This window comes from Fistularia commersonii, chromosome 16, assembly GCF_037954325.1.
Source record: "Fistularia commersonii isolate RoL2024-O1a breed Wild chromosome 16, RoL_Fcom_v1.0, whole genome shotgun sequence".
Classification (NCBI taxonomy): domain Eukaryota; kingdom Metazoa; phylum Chordata; class Actinopteri; order Syngnathiformes; family Fistulariidae; genus Fistularia; species Fistularia commersonii.
In genome coordinates this window covers 15076359-15099991 of record NC_141299.1, presented here as the reverse complement: position 1 = coordinate 15099991, position 23633 = coordinate 15076359, and the positions used below count along the sequence as shown (strand labels likewise).

The window sequence follows — 23633 nt, the reverse complement described above, 5'->3', positions numbered from 1 at the left end:
GGACTTGACAAACTTAGAGGAGGAGCAAGTTAAATAGCTGGAAATTCAAAAAAGCAAGGGATCCCGCATTTCTCCAGTGATCCATTTCAAAATCCAACTTCATTCATTCATTTCCATTTCAAAACTTTATGAATGAAGTTAAAACTAATCTCAAAAGGTGATGACGGAGATGACGTGCACAGGGGTCCTAAATGGCCCTTAAGTAAAAAATAAGTACGATTATAATGTATGCAATTCACAAATGACACACATTTCCAATACTTGAGTAGGACAGCAACATGAGCTAAGAATTAGCAACATCCTTATCGGTGGGAACAGTGGAAGAGACATAAAACTGAGGATTTTCGAGAAAAATATGGCGATTCAAAAGGGATGAGGCTTTCATAAGGAAAAGATAAGATGAAAAGATGGTGTAGAAAACATGGAACGATCAAGTTTTTCATTTATTCAATTGTTTATTTTTAAATTAATACTCCACGCATCTGTGAAGGTCAAGGGACACTGGATATTTCACACAATTATATATGTATAATAATAATTACATATAATAATAATATATATATATTAAATATGACACAAATAAAACCAGCCATAAAAGACTTGTGCAAACATCTGTGGAGAATGATATTAATTAAAAAGATGCAATCGTGATCACATACACTGAAGGTTTTTGTTTCTTGAATTATTCTCCGTCAACAGTCGATATATTTTTTACTGGGGTCAAAAATTAGCACTTGAACTTTAATTATTGGTTCAAGAATCCCTATGCGATGTTGTGAGTGAGTATTGATAAGATATTGTCAAAGGCTTCTGTAATTCTAAATCAATGGTATTACTTATCCTTAAAACCATATAAAAAAAAGATTTCAGCAATTATATCAATGAAACAGTAAAACTTTTTTTTACTTCTTTTAATACACCGCAGTTCAGTCAGAAAACATGTAGGCGATCGGCATATTGGGGGAAAAGGGCCGTTTTTTTCGGCTTTCCTTTCCATCTCTACAGCTCGGGACGATAGATCAGAAATAAAAAACAAAGAATCTGGTCCACAGACGAATCAGGCCGTGAATGTATGTCGCGTATATTGTGTCGCGGTGTGACAACTATTACTTCGTCGATAGGGAGTGAAGAAAATCGGAGGGCCGAACGAGGCTGGCCTGGATGGCTGGGGGTTGTTATAATTGTCTGACCTCGTATCGTGTTACGAATGTGTGTGCCGAAGCCCAACAAAAAAAAAAAAAAAAAAAAAAAATGCGGGGCCACAATCCTTTGCATTGTCTGGGCCCCTCCTCCTCGTCCCGCTGCTAATTCTCGACCATCTCTGTTGCCCTGACCCTGATCAAACCTGGAGGGATGAGGTTACAGGAAGCCTGATGTTCCAGGGGAGATAGCTGCTTTTCCACGGTGAAAGCTGCTTCCTCACCTCTGCTTCGACTGGCTCCCTGAGGGAAGGGTGATGGGACGAGGGTGGAAGGGAAAAAGTAAAAGACAGACAAAAATCAATAACTAATAATAACGTGCGTTTAGAGACAAGCTGTTTTCTGGACGCCGGGACGTTGCACGATGCACGGCGGTGAGACGCGGCGAGGAATCGGTTTACTTTTACCCGACGCACACTTGAACGTGACTATCGATCTTTCTTTTTTCTGTCCTCCCGCGACGACCGAGTGGGTGGTCTGGTCCACCACACAGTCACCTTCTCTATATTTACTCAGCCGAAGGAGAATCTCTGTCGGGGAAAGTGTTTACTGAATGCCGGCTTCGCAGGATCCTTTCAAAAAAAAAAAAAAAAAAGTGTGGTTGGTGTTCTCACTGCCCCGTAGGACTCCCATGATTGGCAACAAGGGCTAATATGCGGCGGCAGAAGCTGATAGTGGCCTCTTAAAGCCAGTAACCAGTGGGAGGGGGGGTCTGCGGCAATTACAGAAACAGATGCTTGTCGTAGACTCTAACATATTTATGTGGGCGCGTCTTCCTGCTTCCTTTTAAGCCGGGCTCAATTGTGCGTCTTTCTCGAGTGGTTCGAAATGTTTGACACACAGCAGACCACATCAATGGAAGTGGCAGCCGAGATGATGGAGTGACTTCAACTTACCATTAGGCCCCTTGTTACAGGCCTTCAGTTCGAGGCAAAACGGCACACGAGACGGAGCTGATCTCGCATTAATAAAATGAAGGAGCGTAAGAGCACGGGGAGATGCTATCGCTCGGCTAAGAGCACCAGAACAACCGATCTGGTTCGCGTTTGGCATTTTGCGCGTTCGACTGCTTGAATTTTTTTAAATTTATTTTGTTTATTTTTTTTATTTTTATTTTTTATTTTTTTATTTTTTTTATTTTTTATTTTATTTTATTTTTATTTTATTTATTTTTTTTATTTTATTTATTTGGTTGAACACAGATGAGACACGCATGTAAACACACCACTCCGTATTGTAGCCACGGGCTAATTTGCATTCATTGTCCCACAGTTGCGCTCACAAACACACTCTCATTCATCCTGACCTATCCTATTGACCTACATGTTTTTAGTGGTAGGGGAAAACGGAGAACCCGGAGGAAATCTACGCAAAAATCTACGCAAACTCCAAATGATTGCTGATCGATCTTGTTTTTAACCCTGTTTGTGGGAAAAAAAAATGGTATCTTAGTGGCGTCTTAAAGCCAGTAACTAGAGACAGAAGGGATGCATAGAAATCATGCATCCATCTCACCATTTTTTCTTTTTCTTTTAGAAACACTACGCCAGTCAAATCGTGGCTGATAGATAATCTGACCAAACTGTCAAAAAGAGAAAATAGCCGGTTAGAATTACAAATGGTTGAAGACTAGCATCATCAATCGCAACCTTCAAGAAACAGGTAAAAACTTTTCTCTTTCAGGACTTTTTACTGCGCTGATGCCCCAGATGAGGTTAGGCACCAAGTCAGGCTATGCAGTGTGTGTGTGTGTATGTTTGTGTATGTCTTTGTCTTAAAAAAATAAGAAAAAAAAAAACAAAAAACTCACTAACCCAAGCTTACTGTTCTGTATATTTCCTGTGCATCTTGTATTTGCAAGTGTTATTTGCAGTCCCTATGTCCTCTATTGTAAGTCGCTTTGGATAAAAGCGTCTGCCAAATGTAATGTAATGTAATGTAATGTCATGAAGAAATTTGCAGCAAAGGCTGTACCCGATGACACACACACACACACACACACACACACACACACACACACACACACTCACACCTGTGGAGCTGACAGATACAGGCCGGCTGCTTTGCTGTAGCTCTGACTGGGAAAACTGGGTTGCCAGACGAAGACTCCGGCGCTCAGTAGTGCCGGTCTGGCCGGCCGCTGTGTCGGGTGTGCGCGGAATCTTGGGCCTGCTTGTAAACGCTTGCACGGAATCCACACTGGAAGACAGAAAAGAGGAGTTTAGAGAAAGGCTTCACTCCTGTAAATGTCCCCTGGAACATCGACGGTGCAAATCGAATTGTCGGATGACAAAAACAATTGATTGAAATTAAACTGGACAAAAAAAGAACCCCCCCCCTCAAGAAAATAGCCATTTCAGTAAAGTGGGCCAGCCATATTTATCGAGCCACCCTTTTGATATGCAACATAAAACGGCCCCCGGAACTGCCCGAGTTGGTTAGAAAGATCCTTCCCAGTGAGCCAATCCTTTTATCTGATGAGATGGTCAATAGTCCCGACACACTACACCCACAACCAGATTGCATCTCACAACTGCGTGATACATAAAAATACATTTGAAATTCATCCGTACACCAGCAGTGAGATGCATGTTCACACTGCTTTTTGCATTTATGTACTTTATATCCGCCTATTGTTTATGTGGATGCACAGTAGTAGGTCACTTATTTTCATGACTGATTATTTTGCATGTGAATTATGTTAATTCGAGTTAAATTAACAAAGTCTCACCTATAAATTGTTACTTTATTTAACAGTAAAATCAGCTTTAAATTCAGCATTCAATTATTCTTGATGGGACAACAGTCGAAATCAACAGCGTACATTCAAGCTTTTCTTCTATTGTGGGATATTTGATAACATGTCTCGAATCAACATTTGGCAATCTTGTATTCCATAAGACGGTATTGATCGGACAGATACTGCAGACTCCGCCGATAGGCTGTGCGAGAAACATAATTATGATAGGGAACTTTATACAGTGTCTTCAAAGGGGCTTTTGCTACATGCAAAAGAATTAGTGGTGAATGTTAAATGGAAATAAAGCAATACTACATGCACATTTTGTATGTAATTACAAAATGAAAGCCAGTCACACCTGAATATTTATTAAATATATAAATATTTATTAATTAATCAAATCTCTCCTGCTTTATCAGGCTGGATCCCGAATAATGGAAGAATTCCTATTATCAATAATGGATGGCTTTTTGTCCCCCTTAGTTATTGTTCTGGCTTTCAATCATTTCTGGTATCCGCAGCTGAATTTTGATGATATTATGAGAACAAAACTATAAAGGGATGCAAATATGTCTCACAAAATATTGTGCAAGCTTTTGAACTTGAATTTGAAAAGTTGATAAACTCAAAGAAAACCATACATAAAGAAAAGCAGCGACTGAATTAAAGACAATAGAATTCAAAAACGCTGGCGTAATTTTTATCTCCTATTCATATTTTGTTGTAGCTCAAGATCACGCTTTCGCCTGTTTCCTTCTGTGTGTCAGGGAGGAAACCCTTCACACCTTTGTCTCCTCTGACAGTGGATACTTCCGGTCGATACCACTGGTCTTTGAGCATTTTGCCTTAATCACAGCGATAAGGAATATTTTTGGACACATTTTTAATATAATTTTCCTACTTTGGGGTACTTTTTGCTTTGACAACATCAGTAAAGGGGCTATTTTTTTTTAAGTTAAAGGTGCAACCTTCTGGGGTTGAGGTCCATATTCCTGAGGTTTGTCCTCTGAGTTAAGAAAAATGAGGCACAACACTGCATTTGATTAAAACATGAGCAAATTTACATTGGTTACAGGCTCTGACTTTTTCTTTAGGTGTATTTTTGGGAGGTTACCCAGCCCTACCCAGGCAGGAATATTTTCTCACCAAATATGTCTTAATGCAGTTGTGCTTTCTATTCAAGCGGGACGGGTAGAAGGACCACTGTGACCAGGTTCCTTGGACTTGCAACTCTTGGCCGGATTAAAGAATCAAGTTCCTCTGGATTTCAAGGAGCGGAGGAGCAAAAGAGGTCAGTTTGAATAGGAGGCTTTGTGGATGCTGCTCGTTGAAACGCACATCACAATCTCACGGAGCGGCGGCTTGGCGGCGCTGAACCCCGATTGCTGTCGAACAACGCTCGTGTCACATCTCAATCTAAAAGCAGATGTCGGTGTTTTACTTGAAATCATTCTCTAAATGTGAGCCATCGCTGCGATACCTGTTGTTTTATTGCGGGGTTTATTTTAATGATGAGCTTGCATGTGAAGAATTGTGACTTTCACGTCTTAATATGTAGTGGCAGCTTATCTTGGACCTACATTTGTTATGGTGTTCAAACTATTGTATATCGCAAGGATGAAACAAGTACTTTTCAGGTTGGGAGGCGCATTTCATATTTTAGCAAATTAAGACGCGACAGGTGGTGGCTCATCTCCCTTTGACTTCATGAATAAGGGCGTGGCGCTTTTTAGATTGTGAAAGTGACTGCCGAGAAGGTGTGAAAAGATTGTGAAAGAGGGGGAAGCAATGATTGAAAACCACAGGGTGTAGTTACAAATGCAAGGAGGTAGCAATGATTGGAAACCACAGGGTGTAGTTTCCTTTTTATATGCCTCACTCAGTGTCAGAATAATTGATTACACTCAAATCAGACGTTTCACAGAAACATAACTCTTTATTCTGGAAGTGTGTTGGTACGTTTATTAATCGTGGGTCCATTTACCTGACAGAATACCCATTGTGTTCCTGCTGGGAATGTCCCTTCCTGCTGGCTCTACCTGCATACGGTCCATCGAACTCTGACTCGTGGAACAACTGGCCACAATCTGAGTCCGAGTCTGAGGATGTGAATGAATGTGATGGAGAAGACAGAGCAGTCAGAGACGATAAAGAATCATTGTACCTTTATAACACAAACTGAAATAGAGTCTCGCTTTGGTACAACTGTCTATTCTGTGCATTAGGATGCAGCGGTGTCTTAAACAGTAACATGTCTTCTTGAATTGTGAGTAAAAATGTGCAGGTTAGGATGAAATGGGAATGGCTATTGATCCAAAGCAGAGCAAAAACTGATCTGCTTCCATAAGTATTGATAGAATTCCTGCAAAGTGAAAAGTCGGTGTTTGGCAAACAGACAAACTCAAATGAAAACAGGGAGGTGCATAGCAGTTAAATCACGAATATGCAGCGGATCTAAATAATATTTAGTTAGTTTTAAACAGTTTTCTACGGACCTCTTATATCCTTTTTCACAATCTTACATGAAAAGGTCATTTTGAAGGCAGCGATGTACCCACCGATGCTGTCGTGGATAGAATCCGACGTGCTCGGACGATTCCCACAGCTCGTTCGGGGTCGAGAGTTGTACTTTGGCAGCGCGCTACCCTCTGCACTTTTGGGCCTGATGGGATAGTATTCCCTTTTCCTGCCACCCTCATCGCCGTGACTGCCACCCTGGTCGACCCTAAACGCAACACATAAAATACACAAAACCTTTTTTCTATTCAAGGTGACTTATATTGTTTTCATATGTTCCAGCCTGATAATTGATTCATTCATTCATTCATTATCTATACTGCTGTGAATTTTATTGTGCAGCAATCTAGTATGGTATTTAGACATGCTTGAAAAAGTTGTATTCCCTTTTCTGCTAATTGCAACTAGTCTATGGAAAAAGTTAACTCTCACAATATGGCTTTTTTTGTCCTCCAGCGTAAAGTTAATATGGACAATAGTTTGCTCGACAAAGGTGTTTACAGTCGTTTGTCAATGAGCCAGACAGACTATCAGATGAGTATCAGACAAAACCCTTTCTTTTTTTGACCTACTGCACTACTTTTAAAGGATGTTTCATTATAGGCGCGGTTGAAAAGGTGACTTGTAGGGGGCAACAATTGTTGTCAGAGTGACCCCTTTGGAGTTTTTCTTTTTATTTCCCCCCCCCGTCTTTCAATATGCGATCCAAAATAGGACCGTGAGCTCTTTTGTGCTGCGTTAAATTGGCCGGCCGTGAGAGAAAAGAGGTCGGGTATCAGCTGTCCATATCTCTGTATATCATTTTTTTTTTTGTAATGAATAACAGAGCGTCTGTTTCTCTAAAATAGTACCAAAATAATTCCCTTGAGCTAGAAACTTCAGCTGTGTTTGCTTACTATCAGTTGTGTACTTACACCGCACTCATATTTCGATTAGAACCGGGGGTGACCGGTCGTTTTAGAGGCTCATCAACATTTGGATGTGGCTTCTTCCCCTTTGCCAAGTTGGTCATAATCTGCACAACAAAACACACAAGAAAAAGAAGAAAATAAAACAATTAAGAAAAATGATTAATTGTGTCAAGCAAACGCAAATAGGAGCATTTACTATATTAATTCATCTGTCCTCAGGGAACCATAAAGGAATGAAGGCCCCAAACAAATAGCATTGTTTACAAATATTTATGCAAGTGATATTAAAGAGGGAATATAAGGGAATTGGAAAGAGGGACAGAAATGTAACTGACACATCCTACTATTAAAATAATTCAAAGGTAGTTTTAGCCTTTACATTTTGAAAACAAAAAAGTATAGATTATAAACATTTGCTGGTAGAAACACCACTTTCCATGCAACCACTTCCTGTTGCACCTAATCAACGTCACCCTTCCGTGTCTTCTGATTTTCGTCCTTTAAATTCTATGGGGCTACATGACATATGGAATATGAGGAGGCTGCAAACTCTTAGTTAAAATCTTGCAGCCATTATGTTGTTTACATTGCTGAGTTCAAGGTGCAGCGAGTGTGTGGGTTCTCTTACTCCCAGGTACTCTGTGGTGAGCAGACTCTCCCCGCTCAGTTCTCCAGACTGTGGCAGAATAATTTCCTCTTTATCCAAGTCCGTATCAATTAAATCTTCCTGTCAGAAGAAAATAAAAAGTCAAATATCTCAAAACAACACATGCTTACACAGACATCACTACACAATCCCCTTTTTTTAAAGAAGCCTCACACATGTGCATGAATGCGAGAGCAAATCAAATATCAGTGTCATGCCATTTTTAGCTTTGGCCACGGTTTCATAACCGCTGTGGACGAGGGGTATGGGTTCTTAATTTACATATGTCCGCTTTTCACTTCAGTTTTTCGCCTCTTTTCAGAAAGCGACAATGATTTTTGATCATATTTACTGAAATGAATAACCCAATATAATGGAAGTAGCATGTCTGCGGAGGTTGTCAGTATCCAGGTCATGATGTACTCTTGCCGAAATCTTCTTTTCGTGGCAACTGGACTTGAATTTCTTCACTTGAAGACGTTTCACTTGTCATCCAAGAGTTCTAAAGACCTGTGAGGAATTTCCGAATATAGTATATATATAGTATATATGTATTATATTCGGAAAAGAAGCCTCTCGGATGAGGAGCAAAACGTCTTCAAGTGAAGAAATTCAAGATTTCGACGAGAATATAATGGAAGAGAGTCTTACATCACTGCCATCCTCATCCTCTTCATCATCTGAATCTGAAACATCTTCTTCAGCTAGGTCAAAAGGGAGACCGAAGGACTTAATTAGGTTGGTATGCTTTCCCCCAAAAAATGGAATTTAAAATGCAGGATATTCATCAGTCGTAATGGTACAAGTTAATTCACTGACCTGAGTAGAGCTGTTTAATGATGAACCCGATTTGTCTGTTCAGGTCAGGATTGTCCTCTGTGTTGTAGCAGCAGAGAATTTCCTCTATACTCTACGGTTTTGAATAAAACAGGAATTTATACCGTATGACATTAAAATAAGACAAGGCATTCCATTGTGAAGGTAAAACTATGGCGGGTCGTTGTCGACCTCTGGCCCCTTTTAGGACATAAAGGAAGGACAAACATAAATTACTGTAAATTCTGCATCTGAAAGCAAAACATTTACAGTAGCTCACCATCGCTTTAGCTTCTTGCCTCACAGAAGGGACGGATAGGATACTATACAGGGCTCCATTGACATACGGTCGAATCTAAAAAAGATAGAAAGGGGCCCACGTAACTTTTGGTTATACTGGTTGGACTGGTCATACAATATACAGTAGCTTTTATGTATTCTTTAGACTTTCACAGCACACCTTCTCGATGTGGTGTTCATACCGCTCCTAAAATGTCTTTTACGTCTATTGCGGACATGGTATTGTGTGCGAGTGTTTGCAGACGTGTGCGTCACCAACCTCATGATTCTCGTGCCCGAGGAGGTCAGTTAAGACCTTTAGCACTTGCTTGGCATTCTCTGCACACTTCTTTTTTCCTGTACAAAAATAGGCGGCAAACACAAACACACCGACTTGATAAACACATTCACTTATAAAGTGCAATGGGACATAATCCAGAACTTCAATAGAAGAAATTCTTTTCTTATTTAGCCTTTGTTAATTCACTGTTTTGGTTGGCAAACGTACACATGAATCCAGTACACCAATGTATTTCACTGTGATTTGATCAGAGACAGGTCTCGGGTATGCTGAGAGAGAGGATAAATATTTCACTTAATAGTCTTTTACTGTTTGCCGTGGTAACAATTATTGAACAGAGGAAAAATACAGACATTGCAGCTTTACAGGAGATAAATCTAATTCAAAACGCTATCATGACATATTCCAGGTCTAGCTCTCCTCCATGCCTCTCTTGCAGAAGACGTTTCAGACAAGAGGGCTACACAGATATACAGATAGGCTTTATAAAATGGGAACAACTGTTTTTGGTTTACTTTGGGCGTGTCTAAATTGAATGAAGCTACTTGTGACCCAAAATAGTGGACATTATACTGGATAGCAAGTCACTGCATCATTTATGTCTTCATCAGAAATCTAAAACACTAGTGTTAGTTTTTAAAAAAAAAAAAGTATGTTCTACACTGTGATGACGCCCCCTTGGGTTACCTTTTGTTCGAAGGCAAAGGTTCATAAGCAAAGCGACAGAATACTCCAGGGTGTAATCACTGAGACAGTCCGAGTCTTGCAACTCATCCACCAGCCAGCCAATCACACCATCCGATATCATGGCTGTTTGCTGGCTCCTCCTGCCACAAATAAAACAATAAAACCATGCATTGCATTTGTCAAAATTTGATGACTATCTTATTCTTTTTTTAATACTAACAATAATAACATAACTGCTCAACTGATAAAGATTGGCCGATCATACCTCACCATGTGTTCGGGACAAAGGCATTGAATTGAGCTTGATAAAAAAAATTAACCAATCCCTTTTGCATCGGTCTGTGAAGCTTCTCCGCCATTCAGGTCATGGTCAATCTTCATCAGATCTTATTGTGGCAACTGGGCTTGTTTTAGTTTGAGACTCCCAACCGAGCCGAGCCTTAGGAGAACTAACAGCCTTCTATTGTTTTCCAACAATCCACACCAGTTGTATGATCCTCTTTTCAAATACCAACTCAGGTGAGCTGCCCGAGTGTTTACCTTTGTTTTCCATTTACAATAGCATTAACATAACAATGTACATTAACATACAAAACCCCATCCAACCAAGACCACTACCAGCCCCAAAATCCTTGCCTATATATGCCTTACATATATACTGGAAACTCCCTTCAGTCTGTTGAAACTGAAAAATCGTAGACGAGAAACTAAGCAAACTGCCACAAATGTGATAATGATAAACGGCTTACTAGATGACTGAGAACCTTCACAAACACAATAAAGATTGGTGTATTTTTCCCTCTGCCAGCTTCCAACAAGCTTGATTCTCTACCTTTGTTTGCTCATCACCCTCCACCCGCCTCTTAGTCTCCACCACAATTAAGTTAAGAATGTCATATTTTTTTAGAATGGATGAATCCTTTTTTTTACTAAGTATAAAAATGAAATCACCATGTATAGAGTAGGATAATAATATGTAATTTATAGCTTAATTAAAAAAAAACATATGGATATTAGTCATGTCAGAATGTTTTAAAAAACTAGATTTATATAGGAATATATATATCGCAGGCAGATATCTAACAAGTGTTTAACATCTTTTAAAAGTTTTCCATCCTCGTAATGAAATACAAATACTTAATTAATTTGTAAACTCTGAAGTGACAAAAAGGGGAATCATTGGATTTTAAAGATTACATATCTTTTACTTGAGAAAAAGTACAGACTTCAGGTTTTAAAGTTATCATTGCTCATTCTCTTCCTATTCTCATCTCTGCAACTGCAATATTGTCCAGGATATTACAGTGACCAGACAAAAAGGGCCAATTATGTCAAAACCACTTTTCTGATCAACTGGGTAGGATTCAAATCTGTATTTCACACACACACCCTGTAAGAAATTAGAACTCGGTTCTAAACTAGCTTGCCGTCCAGCGCTGTTTATATAGAAATTCTTTACCTGAGGCTAAGTTTCTGCAGAGCCACTAGCACGTTCTCTCGCGTCAGGGAGTCTTTTTCTTCCTTTTTGAGCACCTCTGTGAGATGCTTCAGAAGACTAGGGATTTGTGAGAGGTAAATCCGACCTGTAAGCAGTCGCACAACATTTACTGGAGATCAAAAGACATGAAAAGCAGTTTTCAAGCAGCATTTAGCATCATCATACAATATATGTATAAATACTTGGTTTATCTATAAAACCAGAGAGTTCAACAGTTATGTTAAGTAAACATAACGACAAGGATACATGAAAATCCGAACAGCCTGTGAGCCTAAAAATGATTCGCCGGAGTCATTTGACTGGGTATTCCATGGTTCCGTCAAGTGACATACCATTTTTTGAACCTAGTGAACCTGAATTTTATCCATATGGAAGTGTTAAAAAAAGATCCAGCAACAAAGAAATGGGAAACAGTGGCCCTGCATTTTTACTAACAGGTAATGTTAATTAGGAGCAGTGAAGAGTCATTCATTCAAATGGTTTATCGTGCTTTGACTTTGTCATTGTACCAGGGGAACTGATAAGAAAAGTTAACGTGGGAGTTATTGAGTAATTTTAAATCCAAGTCCTGAACATAGATCATAAGCGTCTTTATAAGTGTGCAGAACCGTGAACCTACGTGACATACGTTGTCACTGCAGTGCACTCTTGTCAGAGTCACTATTAACATACCAAGTAGCACAGCTTTATTTGTTTGTTGTTAAAAATCAGTAAGTACTGTGAGGAAAAACTCAGTGAGATGAAATGATTCATGGAAAAAATTCAACTTGTACTGCTCTGTGAAAAACATGCAACAAATCTGTTTTCAGCCTAAAATAAGTCAGACTTCACTTCCTTCCAGTTAAAGAGGTATTTACCATATGATGACTTAATTAGCCATCAGGTTATCACTTACCTTCCTCCAGGGAAGCAAAGGCATTGACCAGACGAGCCATATACTGACGTACATTCTCATTCTTCGATACCAATAAATGAAGGACGGTTTTCTATGGAAACAAATGATGGGGTACTTTAAAATACTTTGTTGATATAAGACTCAATCTAGCTTCATACATTACTATTGGTGTTATATAAAAAAATCAGAACTGGCCGACACAACGTAATTGAATGCAAATAAATAAGGTAATGATAATAATAATAATAATAATAATAATAATAATGATAATGCCAACAGTATTTTTTGCAGGACCTTGGGGACCCACAAAAGGCTTGAAACCATGGAAATGCAATGCACATCTGGGGCACATGTTACGTCACAAAGTCAAATTTATAAGATGATACTGTGCCATTATCTATATTAAGGGGTGAGGAGCAACACCTTAAACTCTATTCTCACCTGAACAGGAAGCCAAAGGAGTGATGCCAGCATGGGAGTGAGAAGTTCAACTTTACTTGCTCCTGTATCTTGCTTTACTTTAACAACCCAGATAAGAGGGCATTGCAATAATTCAAACGTGATGTCACAAATGCGGGATGCATTATATTGTGGATGTTTATAAGGAGGTAAAGGGGAACTCTGGTTACGTCTTTAATATGAAGACTCAGGTAATTTAATGTGTTGCAGCAGTGAATAACACTCTCATCCAAAGATTGTTATGAAAAGTACTCAGCCTCATTGGCCCAAAAACTCTCCTTTCCATCACGGCTGACCTAAGAAGTAAAATTTGCTGACAACCAGCTCTGAGCAGCAGCCAGAGCGGCACAGAGTTAAGGTGAATCCAGTCCACCTGTGTTCAATGGCATATATGGTACGGCTGAAGATCGTCCGCATGGAAGTCACAATAGAATTCAAATTTACACACAATCTGGCCCAGTGGTGGCATGTATAGTGAACACAGCAGTGGATCCAGAACAGGACCCCGTGGAAACCCGTACCTCACCGCATAAGGTTGAGAGAGGATATGAGAACACTTTGAGATCTCTCAGACAAGTATGAATCAAACTGACGGTCGATCTGACCTGATTAGCCAAAAAGGCTCTCCAGTCTGTCCAACAATATATGATGATCTACAGTATTAAAGGTAGCACTCGGGTCAAACAATAATAAATCAGAGGATGGCTCTTGAGTCTACAGCCAATAACAAATCATTCACCACCTTTGTAAGGGCTGTTTCAGCAGAGGTATTTGAAATAAACCAGACTAATTGTGCTGAACGAGGTTTTCTATTGATAGACAATGAAGAAGCTGATTTGAGACAACTGAGTTTTAACACAAAGTTTTTTCTACTTTGTTTTTCACTTTAAATTTTTTTTTGTTAAAGAAGCCAAATTTTATTGACCATGATTGATTTATGAAAGCACTAAAAGGGTAAAACATCCAAAGGGGTTAATACTTATGATAGGCACTGTATATGTTATGGTAGTACTCTAAAGATTGTGGAAAACTGTAATTTTGCTTCATGAATTTTCACTTTTTTACAAATTTCTACTGGATTCCTTAAATGACTGTGGTTTATGCATCGGGTGCTTTATATTATTTTTATATATTCATATCTTTGAGGTATAAATAAGATCTTGAAATCCCATCTCCCAACTGTGACTCTCAATTAAATGACCCAAGTGTCTTTCAGAGGTGGATCTGAGTACTTTAATAAGTGCGCTGACAAAGCACTGAGCTCTGAGGTGCAGAGGATCATTTTCTCTTTCTATAAAAGGATTTTTGATAACAAAGAGGGGGTATGTGGAAAAAAAAAGAAGAAAACAAAAGAAGGGAAGTGAAAACAATGCTTACAAGAAACACACGTGGTTCTTTCAAGAGCCTTTTCAGAGGGCGAAATCTCGAGTATTATCTGTAGCTATTTCTCCACTGGCCTATCACGAAATGAAAAGTGATGCTTTCTAAAGAGAACGGGTCAAAAACGAGTCTACGGGGAAATGATACCAAAATAAAGACTTAAGGGCCAGTGGGACAGGTCCGCCAGTACCCTTGTATGAAAAGCCTTGTAATGGAATATCACCAAGAAAACTGAAATCTGGTTATATCCTTGATGATTTCCGATCACAGTTCACATTTTAAATCTTTTTGGGGAACGAAAAGTCATTTTGATTGAGACCAAATATGTTGCACTTCATTCATAATTTTTAAATGCGGATCCCGTGAGGAGGAAGCTGGGCTCTAACCTGCTTTGTGCTATAGCGTTCCAGCAGATCATTGTTGACGTAGGCCTGCAGCACCGTGTCTCTCTGTTCACCAGGAAGCGAGCGAGTCAGTCTCTAAAAATTGTAACAAACACCCACCAGTTAGGACTTATATATCAAGTTAGGCGAATGCAAAAGACAAAAACTATCCAGACAATGATCATATCGAATGACTTTCGGTTTGCAAGTTTTCAGAAGTAATCACAAAATGACTATCTGAAATATGTACACACCCAGCGCAGCGCCTGCAGCAGGAGGGACCTGATTCGGTCCGAGCCTTCGACTAGATCATTTTTCACCTTGTCGTAGTCCAGTGAGGGCAGCATTGGCACCTCCTTGGATCTCCTGAGAGGGACACAGCAAGGTGTCCTGAGTTACGTTCGAATAAGGCATCACAGGAAGCATAATGTATTTTCTTATTTCTAAAAATGACTCATAGATCAGAATAAGCTACTGTTTGCCTGAGTTGGTATCCACCCTCAAATGTGATGAATATTAAGTTAGTGTAAGCCAAAAATATTTTGTTGTAATTGTGCAAATCAAAATTTGTTAAGTTAGAACCACATCAGATGACATGAACCATTCAGTTGCTAAGGATTCATGCCTCCAGTGATTAATGAAGAATAAATGACATACTGAACAACAATCAGGTGAGAAACTCAATCTCTGTCTCTGTTTTTTCAGAATTCAATTGTTTTTTTTAATGAAAGCAAAAATAAACAATTTCTATCATAGTGCCCCCTTGTGACTAGTGCCTTTGACAAAAATCCAAGTTAGTAAACTCAAGTACAGATGTTTGACATCTGTGATTCTTGACAAACTGCAAACAATTGGTAATGACTGCAATGTGGGGAAAAATCTACAAAAGAAGATTTATTAAGAAATCACTAAATATCATGGTCATTTAATCAGATGGAGCAATGCCTTTAGAATTAATTGGCTTGCTATATGAAAATAGACACGATAGTGGATCAGAGGATTCCTGCATAATTCATCTTCAGAATAACAATTCCTGTAAATTTAACACTTACTGTGACACAATGGAGGTTCGTAGAATTGAGGAAGCCTGGGGAAGCAAGTAAGACAGAAATGAACGAAAACATGTCATTTGTGCATTTTGTTCATTTTGTACTTAAGGCATGGCTTCTTTAAAGTGGGACAGAAAAATGTACAAAAAAGAGATATTAGCATTATTATAAGTGTCAGCTGCCTTTGTTTTTTCTCCTTTTGCAAAAGAAAACATCCATGACCATTAATCTGTTCCTTATTTCTGCAATTGAAATAATATGAAAGTGTGTTACGCCCCACTTTAAAGTGCTGAGAAATCCCCTTCACCATATAATTTCTTATCCTCTGAATTACTCTGATGTGTTTGTAAACTAACACAATAACAAACAGGACATATACTCATAGTGCTTGTTGTGCATGCTAGATTTCTAAACAATCAATACCATTTCAGTCACATCACCCATGCAGTCACTGACAAGTAGGCTCAGACTGTTCATTGTTAGTAAAATGGTACCAGAGAGCAGGTTAATGTGAAACAGCCATCCCTTCATTTTTAACACCTCTGTCAAATCACCTCTGTATGGCTCAGAAATACGGGAGGAACTTTGCTACCACGGTTCCTGACTAACATTTAAGTTCTTTTCATGTCGGATGAAAGAGACAAAGACGCAACATTACCTTGGGATTTCCACAATAGCTCAGAGATTCTTATCCCGTTTAATCTGGCCACTTACACAAAGAAAAGGAATGACCTGAATTCTCTGACAATTCACAGTTTACTTTAGTGATACCTGTTCTTTTTTTCTCCCTTGCCCTTGTTATTATCTTTTGCCCGCGGCCATTCCACGATTGACGTTTATTGTCCGAGCGCGGCGCTCTTCTCTGTGATCTAAATTAGCCCGACTAGTAAAAGAAAAGTGGTGTATCACATAAAAGACGGTAAAATAGAAAGGAAAAAAAAAACATAAAAAAATCATTTCATACTCTACAAGCACATGCAGAATCTTTCAGTTGCAGATTAATGATGACGTGCCGGAACGAGGAGAATAGATGCATTTTGTATGAGGACACATATGATGGAGTGTTTCAAGCTACAGCATCCATTCATTTATTCATAAAGAATAAGTGAATGTTTCTATTTTTCATTTCCTAGTATAAAGGGGTGGTCCACTGTTGTCTACGTAACATGTTATTTTAAGGTTCTTTTACGAAACACTGAGGCTCTTGTGCGCGGCACAATCTATCAAAATAACTAAATTATGCTGAGAATCAATGTGATTACAGCGCAGTGGTTGGGTCTTTTCATATCCCTGTAATTTGACTCTTACGTTTGACAACGTGAGCATGAGAGGACTGCTTTCACACTCTTATCCCTCTCTTGGCATTTGTCTAAACCTATTTGGAAAAATGGTATGGGGGGGGGGGTTGTAAAAAAATTTAAATGGCAGCATTTAACTCAAGAGATAAATGACAAACGTAATAATGAGGTACATCTAAGACAGTGCCCTTTTTTGTAACACAACAAAAAGCTTCCTTTTTTTTTTTTTAAACAACTTCAAGTGAAACCTATCATCCCTTTAAACCAGGACATTCCAGCGGTAACTGGAGAAAAATGGAAAAAAAACATGGAAAAGGACTATGGATAGACTACAATGCATAAGAGGATGGTTATCTGGAAGAAAGGAGGGCAAACAAAGATGAGGAGACAGGTGAAGGGAGGAAGGTGGGAAGGGATACGACGAGGAGCAAGCCGGATGACAAGCGGGGAGCTGCATTGAGAAAGATGAAATAGAAAAGATGAAATAAAAAACTGAAATAAAAACTTACGCGGCCATCATCATACGGACTTATAGAGTAATACCCCTTTGTGGACAAAAGCATCACACCCCCCAAAAAACAAAAAGAACACACAGAAAGAAGTTATCAGTTCAAAACCCTGTGTCATTTAAAATGCATGTTTTCAGCTGTGAAAGGACAACAAGGATGTAAACGTCACTAGCGAATATTTGAACTGAACATTACTACTCGGCAAACTCTTCTGGCACGCAATTAACAAGAGCGGTTTCCTAATATTCTCGAGGGTCCTTTCTACAAATATTGACCCACTCTGATTTTTCAGATGATTTCTTACATCTTTTTAAAAAGGTAGTTTAAACATTTCAGGTGATTTTTTTGAGCTAATTTGTATCAATATCTGTTTTTTTTTTCTTCTTAATTTTCATGTGATTTTCTACAAATTCTTTAATTGTATTAAAACTTTTTTCCCAGGGTAATTTCATATTAACATTGTTCTGATGCACAATTACTTTTTATTTGCCCATCTAATTTTCAAAACTAATACTAATCAAAATAGTATGCATGAGAAAGCAATTGGAGGAAGGGGTAATTTTTAAAAGGTTTATTGTTGATTTTAATTATAGTTTTAATAATTTTCCTCTTTCCAAGTGTTCCTATGACTGATGGTAATTTGTTATAGTCCAATCCATATCATGCATATCATGCAACATATTGGTGTATAATGGTTCCAGTGTTTGCTACAATATTTCGTTACAGTCAGATAGATTTCAGCACAGTTTTACAGTGTGAACAATATGAAAGGAATTTATAAATAACTCAAAACTGGCCTGTCATATTCCTGTGTGAGATGTCAAAAGGAGAGACGGGGGTTTCACTCACAGTGCCCGGCCTGGTGAAATCAGTGCTCTGTGGCACGCTTTGCCTCATTTGGCTGCTGCACAGGCGAACACAAACACCCTGCAGGTAGTCAGGGGAGATCTGCAAAACAGATGACAGGCCCCAAGAGTTTAAAGATATGGTGTGTAAGCAAGTACATGTTTATGCGCTCATATTCAAAATTACAATTATAGAATCAGTCTAGTACGATTGCCCACACACTGCTGATTAGCACATTGGTGTCCCTGTCCGTGAGCCTTTGCGTATCTGCATTGTGACTGTCTCTATGACAATGCCCACACCAGGACCTACCATCTTTCCGCTGATGGTAGCTTCTAACGAGTCCACTAACTCAGCAGTGATTCCAATAAGGTTGTGGTAATCCACTTGCATCTTGTTCAGCTTCTGCATATAGCTGGCAGCGCGTCTGTCCGACTCATGTAGCTGCACTTGCAACTGCTGCATGGCCTCTGCACAGCACCACCCAAACACAAACAAACAATAAAAGACAAGCAGAAAAAAAAAACAATCACCTTACAGTTTTAAAAGAATGAAAAAATAATTCATTGTTTCATTTAAAAGGTAAGGAGACAACGGAATGGATGTTAGTTTGAATTTTTCACAAGTCATAAGTCAGTACTGAAAAACGTCAATCAACTTTCCGCCCTTCTGTGCTTCTCGAGATTAGTTACACTCACTTACAAATTTGAAAAAAAGGAATACATTTATCAAAGTGATACAGGATTAGATTAAATAATGACAATTACAATCAATTATTACAAAAAGTGACCGCCATTTGAAGGAAGTAATTTTTGTTATGAAAATGGTTGGAGCTTTACTGAAAGTTGTGAATGTCGTCCAACCAAAATGACAAATTTGATTTGACAAACTGTGTGAGGTGTGGCTCAGGTGATCTTGGGAGCTTAAAAAAAAGGAAAACAAAAGCTTCAGTAATTTTCAAAACTGAAAGGGGGAGTTTATATAGTCTGAGCATTTACCTTCAGTCGTCCTTCTGCCGTCTTTCTGTGTGACGCATGTTAAAGAGTACGGACACCACTCCCAGAAGCTCTATTCAACCATTTCAATTATATTTTTCTTGATGAAACATGGAGCTCCACAGTGACTTAAATCCATAGAGTTTGTAAATATGAAGTCCTGCGTCATATTTGCTCATACATGAGGCATAAACGCAGTGTTAAACATCCTGTATAAAATAAGCATTATTGATGAAGAAATTGTTTGTTTAGGATTTAACTAGTCACTTCTCTTGTGGTTCAATGCATGGCTGGCAATTGTTTGTTGAGGTCCAACAGACCAACACCCTTTCACGTGCAAACACAATCTTCAAGGGTAATAAAACAAGAATAGAACCAGAATACATTCTCGCTCTCCATTTTTCCAATATTCTGATACTTTGAAAAGAAATTGTCTTTTTTTGTGGCCACTTTGGAGAAAAAAAGGAAAAATCTACGAGTGTGTCGTCTCAGTTACATGTTAGATAAACTTACTTCTTTAATTTGTACATATCGTACATATTTACAAAGCACTATCTCAGTCAGCCATTGAGATGATGGATACTATACCATGAACTTTGATCGGCTGGTGGGAAAAGGATTTAGTTTAATGTCTGGGCAAATAGGCAAGCAAATAGAAAAGATTTCCTGTCAAACCATTCCCCCGACACTTGCAGTTTCTTTCTGAAGAGATTCGCCTTGCTCAAACAAAGTCATTGTCTGAATACAGCCACCGATGCTTTCAGTAGAAATATTATTTAGTCACCATCAGATGAGATTTTCATGGACATTACGAGAGGGGATTCAGAAGAAGATTGTATTTGCCCGTAGTTCCCTACTGTTCTGATTTTGATTTCCTTCCAGATTATTTTACAAACCAATAGAAAATATCCGATGAAAAAATACAAAACTTGATTTGTACCTACACAGCTTTTGCTATATCTCAAGACAAACGAGTGGGCTGTCTCATGATTCTATTTTACAGCTGTATGCATTTTCAGTGCTGTCCATTATATGAGGCACCAAATTTAAAATGATTTAGTTATAGTACAGCAGATATATTGAGTAAACAATTAACAATAAAAAAAAAATGTCCACCATATTGGTGAATATACCCAGTGTATTATTTACTATTGATAAATTACATCTCAAAATTCAGTATCTTGGTTAAATTCAAATAACTATCAGCTCCATGTTAGTTTGTATTTTTTAAACGTTACTCTGCACCAACACGTCAGCTGGTCACGAGAAAGGATACGTATAAATTCACCAGCCTTGGAGTGTTTGAAGACTTCAGTGTCACACAAAGAAACTTCTCGAGTCTATCTTTTAACTTTGGTACCCAGGTATCCTACGCAGACAGAAGGGGGAAAGAAAATGTCTTAAGGTTTATCCATAAATTTAAGTGAATAATAATGCTCAGTATATGAAAACCTTTAAGAAACAGCAACCAGGCAATATCTATAAACAAAAAAGAACCTGAAACAGATCTTTGAAAGAGGGATGGGTACTGGGATTCGGGACAAAGGGTAAAGCGTAGTAGGGCAAAAACTCCGACATATGGCTTAATGCTCCACCCCTGGTCTCCAGGTATGTCTTGAAATGGGAAATCCTCTCTTCGACATCAGCCTGGTCCTGGAGACAAAGTCAGTTTCTTTCATTTGTTTTTCGAAAGCCCATAAAAACGTCAGTTATGGTTGAAATCATTTAAAGAATTGCATCTGTTGCAAACATTCCTTGCTTTTAATATACATGTCTTTTGGAACAAAACAAAAAAAATTACTGAAATATATTTATATACTAAAGGTGATTATTCTAATTAAATTGATATTATCTAATGGAATATGAATCTCCTGTTTTATTGGAAGCCTTCACAGGACGCTAATGGTATGTTAATGTTAATGGTTTCAATAACAGCAACATAGAATGGTATTGGCAGTTAGAGATCGTACTGAACAAGGCCTATAGCACAGCTTAGTGGCTGTTTTAGAAAATGAAAAAAAAACAGCAAAGTAAGAATGAGGCAGTTGGATTGCATAATACATTTTACAAAATACACAATGCTAATAATAATGATTGCTATGCATTTTATTTGAAGGCCCTTTTCTTTGAACCCAAGGACACTTGTGCAGACATGGCCATACGAAGAGTACACAGTAGTAACTGACAAGTAACCGGCGAGCGGGGTAGCAAGTTGCGCCAGCGCTCACTCGCTAAGCATTGGCATAATAGTCTATAAAGTAAGGAGGTAATAAAGTGTTTGATCTGTCTATGATCTATAATAGTTATATAGATTACATAAATTATACAATAATATAATAATATAATTATACTGCCAAGATTATCTTTCACCAACTCCTCTGGTGTATTTTATCTTATCTTATCTTATCTTATTGTAGCGAGTCACGAATGTTGGGGTTTATGTTGATGCTTGTTTTCTGTGTGTTTCTGTTGCTGTGAATCTTGTGGGTGTGGTTTGGGGTGCAAGGAATTCTGTTTTTTTTTTTTTTTACCTGGAATTGAGTGGGAACAGTTAGTTGTGGCCAACATCAGCTATTGCTTGTTAAACTGACGTTTTACCGTCAACCAGGTGTTTTCCCTGACTAAAACACTGCATTATATTATGCTATCTATTCTTATCTTACCTCCTATGTATATTTCTTTAATTTTTGCAGAATTATGGACTACTTTAAAAAAATTTTTTTCCAAAATTGAAAAAAAGAAGTCTTCCTACCGGATTTCCCATATGGTTTCTCAGTGGGTGGATGGTGAAATGGATATGAAGGTAGAACTCCAAGCGCAGACCCTCCACATCTGTGTCGATTATCTTTGATGGAAAATTCTCCGTCCACAACTCAAAGAATACCTTGCGGTCGCCATCGTCAAATGAACTTAGGAGCTCTTTCTGAGTAGAATGAGAAGGAAGACAGGCTGAAACATATGATAAAAAAGCCGCATATAATATAGTGCATAATCAAAACAATTGACATACACTATCTTGATCAACTAGCGTTCAGGTTACCTCGACAATCAGAACTTTTGAGTGTCTAAGAGTACTTCCTTGAGGCTTTGACACAAGTTTGCCTTTGCTTTTGCACTCCTTGTCAAAACTGCGAGCAGTCTCTTCAAATTCCTCAAACCTAAGGTACTGCCGGAGACAGAGCACATATCACTTAAAGTAAACAATGACTGGATACAAAAGAATACTTTTCATTAGTTTGTAAACTTGAATTTCAAACACTGGGGACTGTGTATGTTATCAATAGTTACATAGTATGATAAGATTCATGAATGTAGTGAAAGAGGATAATGTAGTTGATTGGTGTGAGAGAAGACGATACACATAGTAGAATAAGAGACGTAAATAAAACATATGAGGTTTGATTCACTTTGGCGACCCCTGAAGGGAAAAGCCGGAAGTAAAAGGAGAAGAATTTACATAGCAAGATAAGACATATTTTCAAAATGTTTACCTCCTTGATCATTCCCAGAAGATTAGCCTCGGTGGCCAACATGTCTCCCATCCCGCTTTCCTCTTCACAACTCATGTGACTTTTGAAGACACACACACCTATGCAGATAGGAAAACAATACGAACAACAACAACAACAACAATAACAACTTCAGCACCTATTATATATCATTATTGTTTCCTAACTGCATTCTAAGCAAATGACTAACAACTTCAAAATCTGACAGACTCGAGTACTTTAATCAAAGTCATATTTTATAACCATTTCATGACACAGATATGCGCTTTTTAGGTGGCATCCCTACTGCGTAGCTCCACAGACGAATTAATTTTTAATCTTTAAATCTATTCGTTTGCCTTTGGGATTTTAACATTTTAATATAGTCTTCAATAGGTCAATTGGAGCGTCAAAGCTGAAGTTATGGAAAATTGGCAGGTGTTAGCGGACATGCTAATAAGGGTATAACAACATCATTCTCACCTTAATGGCACAACATAAAGCTCCGTAGTGAATATAGGACTTTGCTGTCAAAATGTGTTAATCCGCTGCCACAAAACTCTCTTGTGTAATCGATTTTTTGTCACCGAAATCAGTTTCGGCCACCAAAATCGACCGCCTAGCCATTAGCTAGCAACGTACACAGAAAGGACGCTGAACCACCTAGCAACCAACATGTGGGAAATGAAGGCCGGAAAGTTGAGAAAAATGTCGCAAATAATATGACCGCTATTCAT

The 23633-nt window shown here is 38.5% G+C and overlaps 1 protein-coding gene across 8 annotated transcripts; it reads right to left on the bottom strand.

Annotated features, from left to right (window-relative positions):
• Positions 1-435: 435 nt before the first annotated feature.
• On the bottom strand, positions 436-23525 carry armc9 (armadillo repeat containing 9). Of its 8 annotated transcripts, XM_086162072.1 has the most exons (27): positions 23380-23525; positions 22900-22997; positions 22449-22574; positions 22161-22331; positions 20906-21061; positions 20685-20777; positions 19412-19436; positions 18726-18883; positions 18417-18515; positions 17568-17603; positions 15764-15798; positions 14966-15077; positions 14715-14807; positions 12490-12580; positions 11556-11679; positions 10097-10236; positions 9389-9465; positions 9110-9184; positions 8833-8923; positions 8665-8717; positions 7996-8094; positions 7371-7471; positions 6498-6664; positions 5924-6038; positions 3232-3398; positions 2715-2781; positions 436-1442 (listed from the first exon to the last, which is right to left on the bottom strand). In XM_086162072.1, exons 2-26 carry the CDS (start codon positions 22972-22974, stop codon positions 2750-2752), a joined length of 2511 nt encoding a protein of 836 aa, XP_086018198.1. In that variant the 5' UTR covers positions 22975-22997; positions 23380-23525; the 3' UTR covers positions 436-1442; positions 2715-2749. The 8 variants fall into 8 exon arrangements, with proteins under 8 accessions (XP_086018198.1, XP_086018199.1, XP_086018200.1 ...); XM_086162073.1 differs by lacking the exon at positions 2715-2781; XM_086162074.1 differs by lacking the exon at positions 17568-17603.
• Between the last annotated feature and the right edge of the window lie 108 nt (positions 23526-23633).

What these genes read in the sequence shown, in the direction of transcription:
- armc9 (XM_086162072.1), bottom strand. Translation starts at nt 22,974, where the DNA reads ATGAGTTGTGAAGAGGAAAGCGGGATGGGAGACATGTTGGCCACCGAG. An exon ending in TTCTGGGAATGATCAAGGAG is followed by an intron (nt 22,575 to 22,899) that starts GTAAACATTTTG and finishes TGTCTCCGGCAG; the next exon opens with TACCTTAGGTTTGAGGAATT. An exon ending in GAAACCATATGGGAAATCCG is followed by an intron (nt 21,062 to 22,160) that starts GTAGGAAGACTT and finishes CTTTGTCTCCAG; the next exon opens with GACCAGGCTGATGTCGAAGA.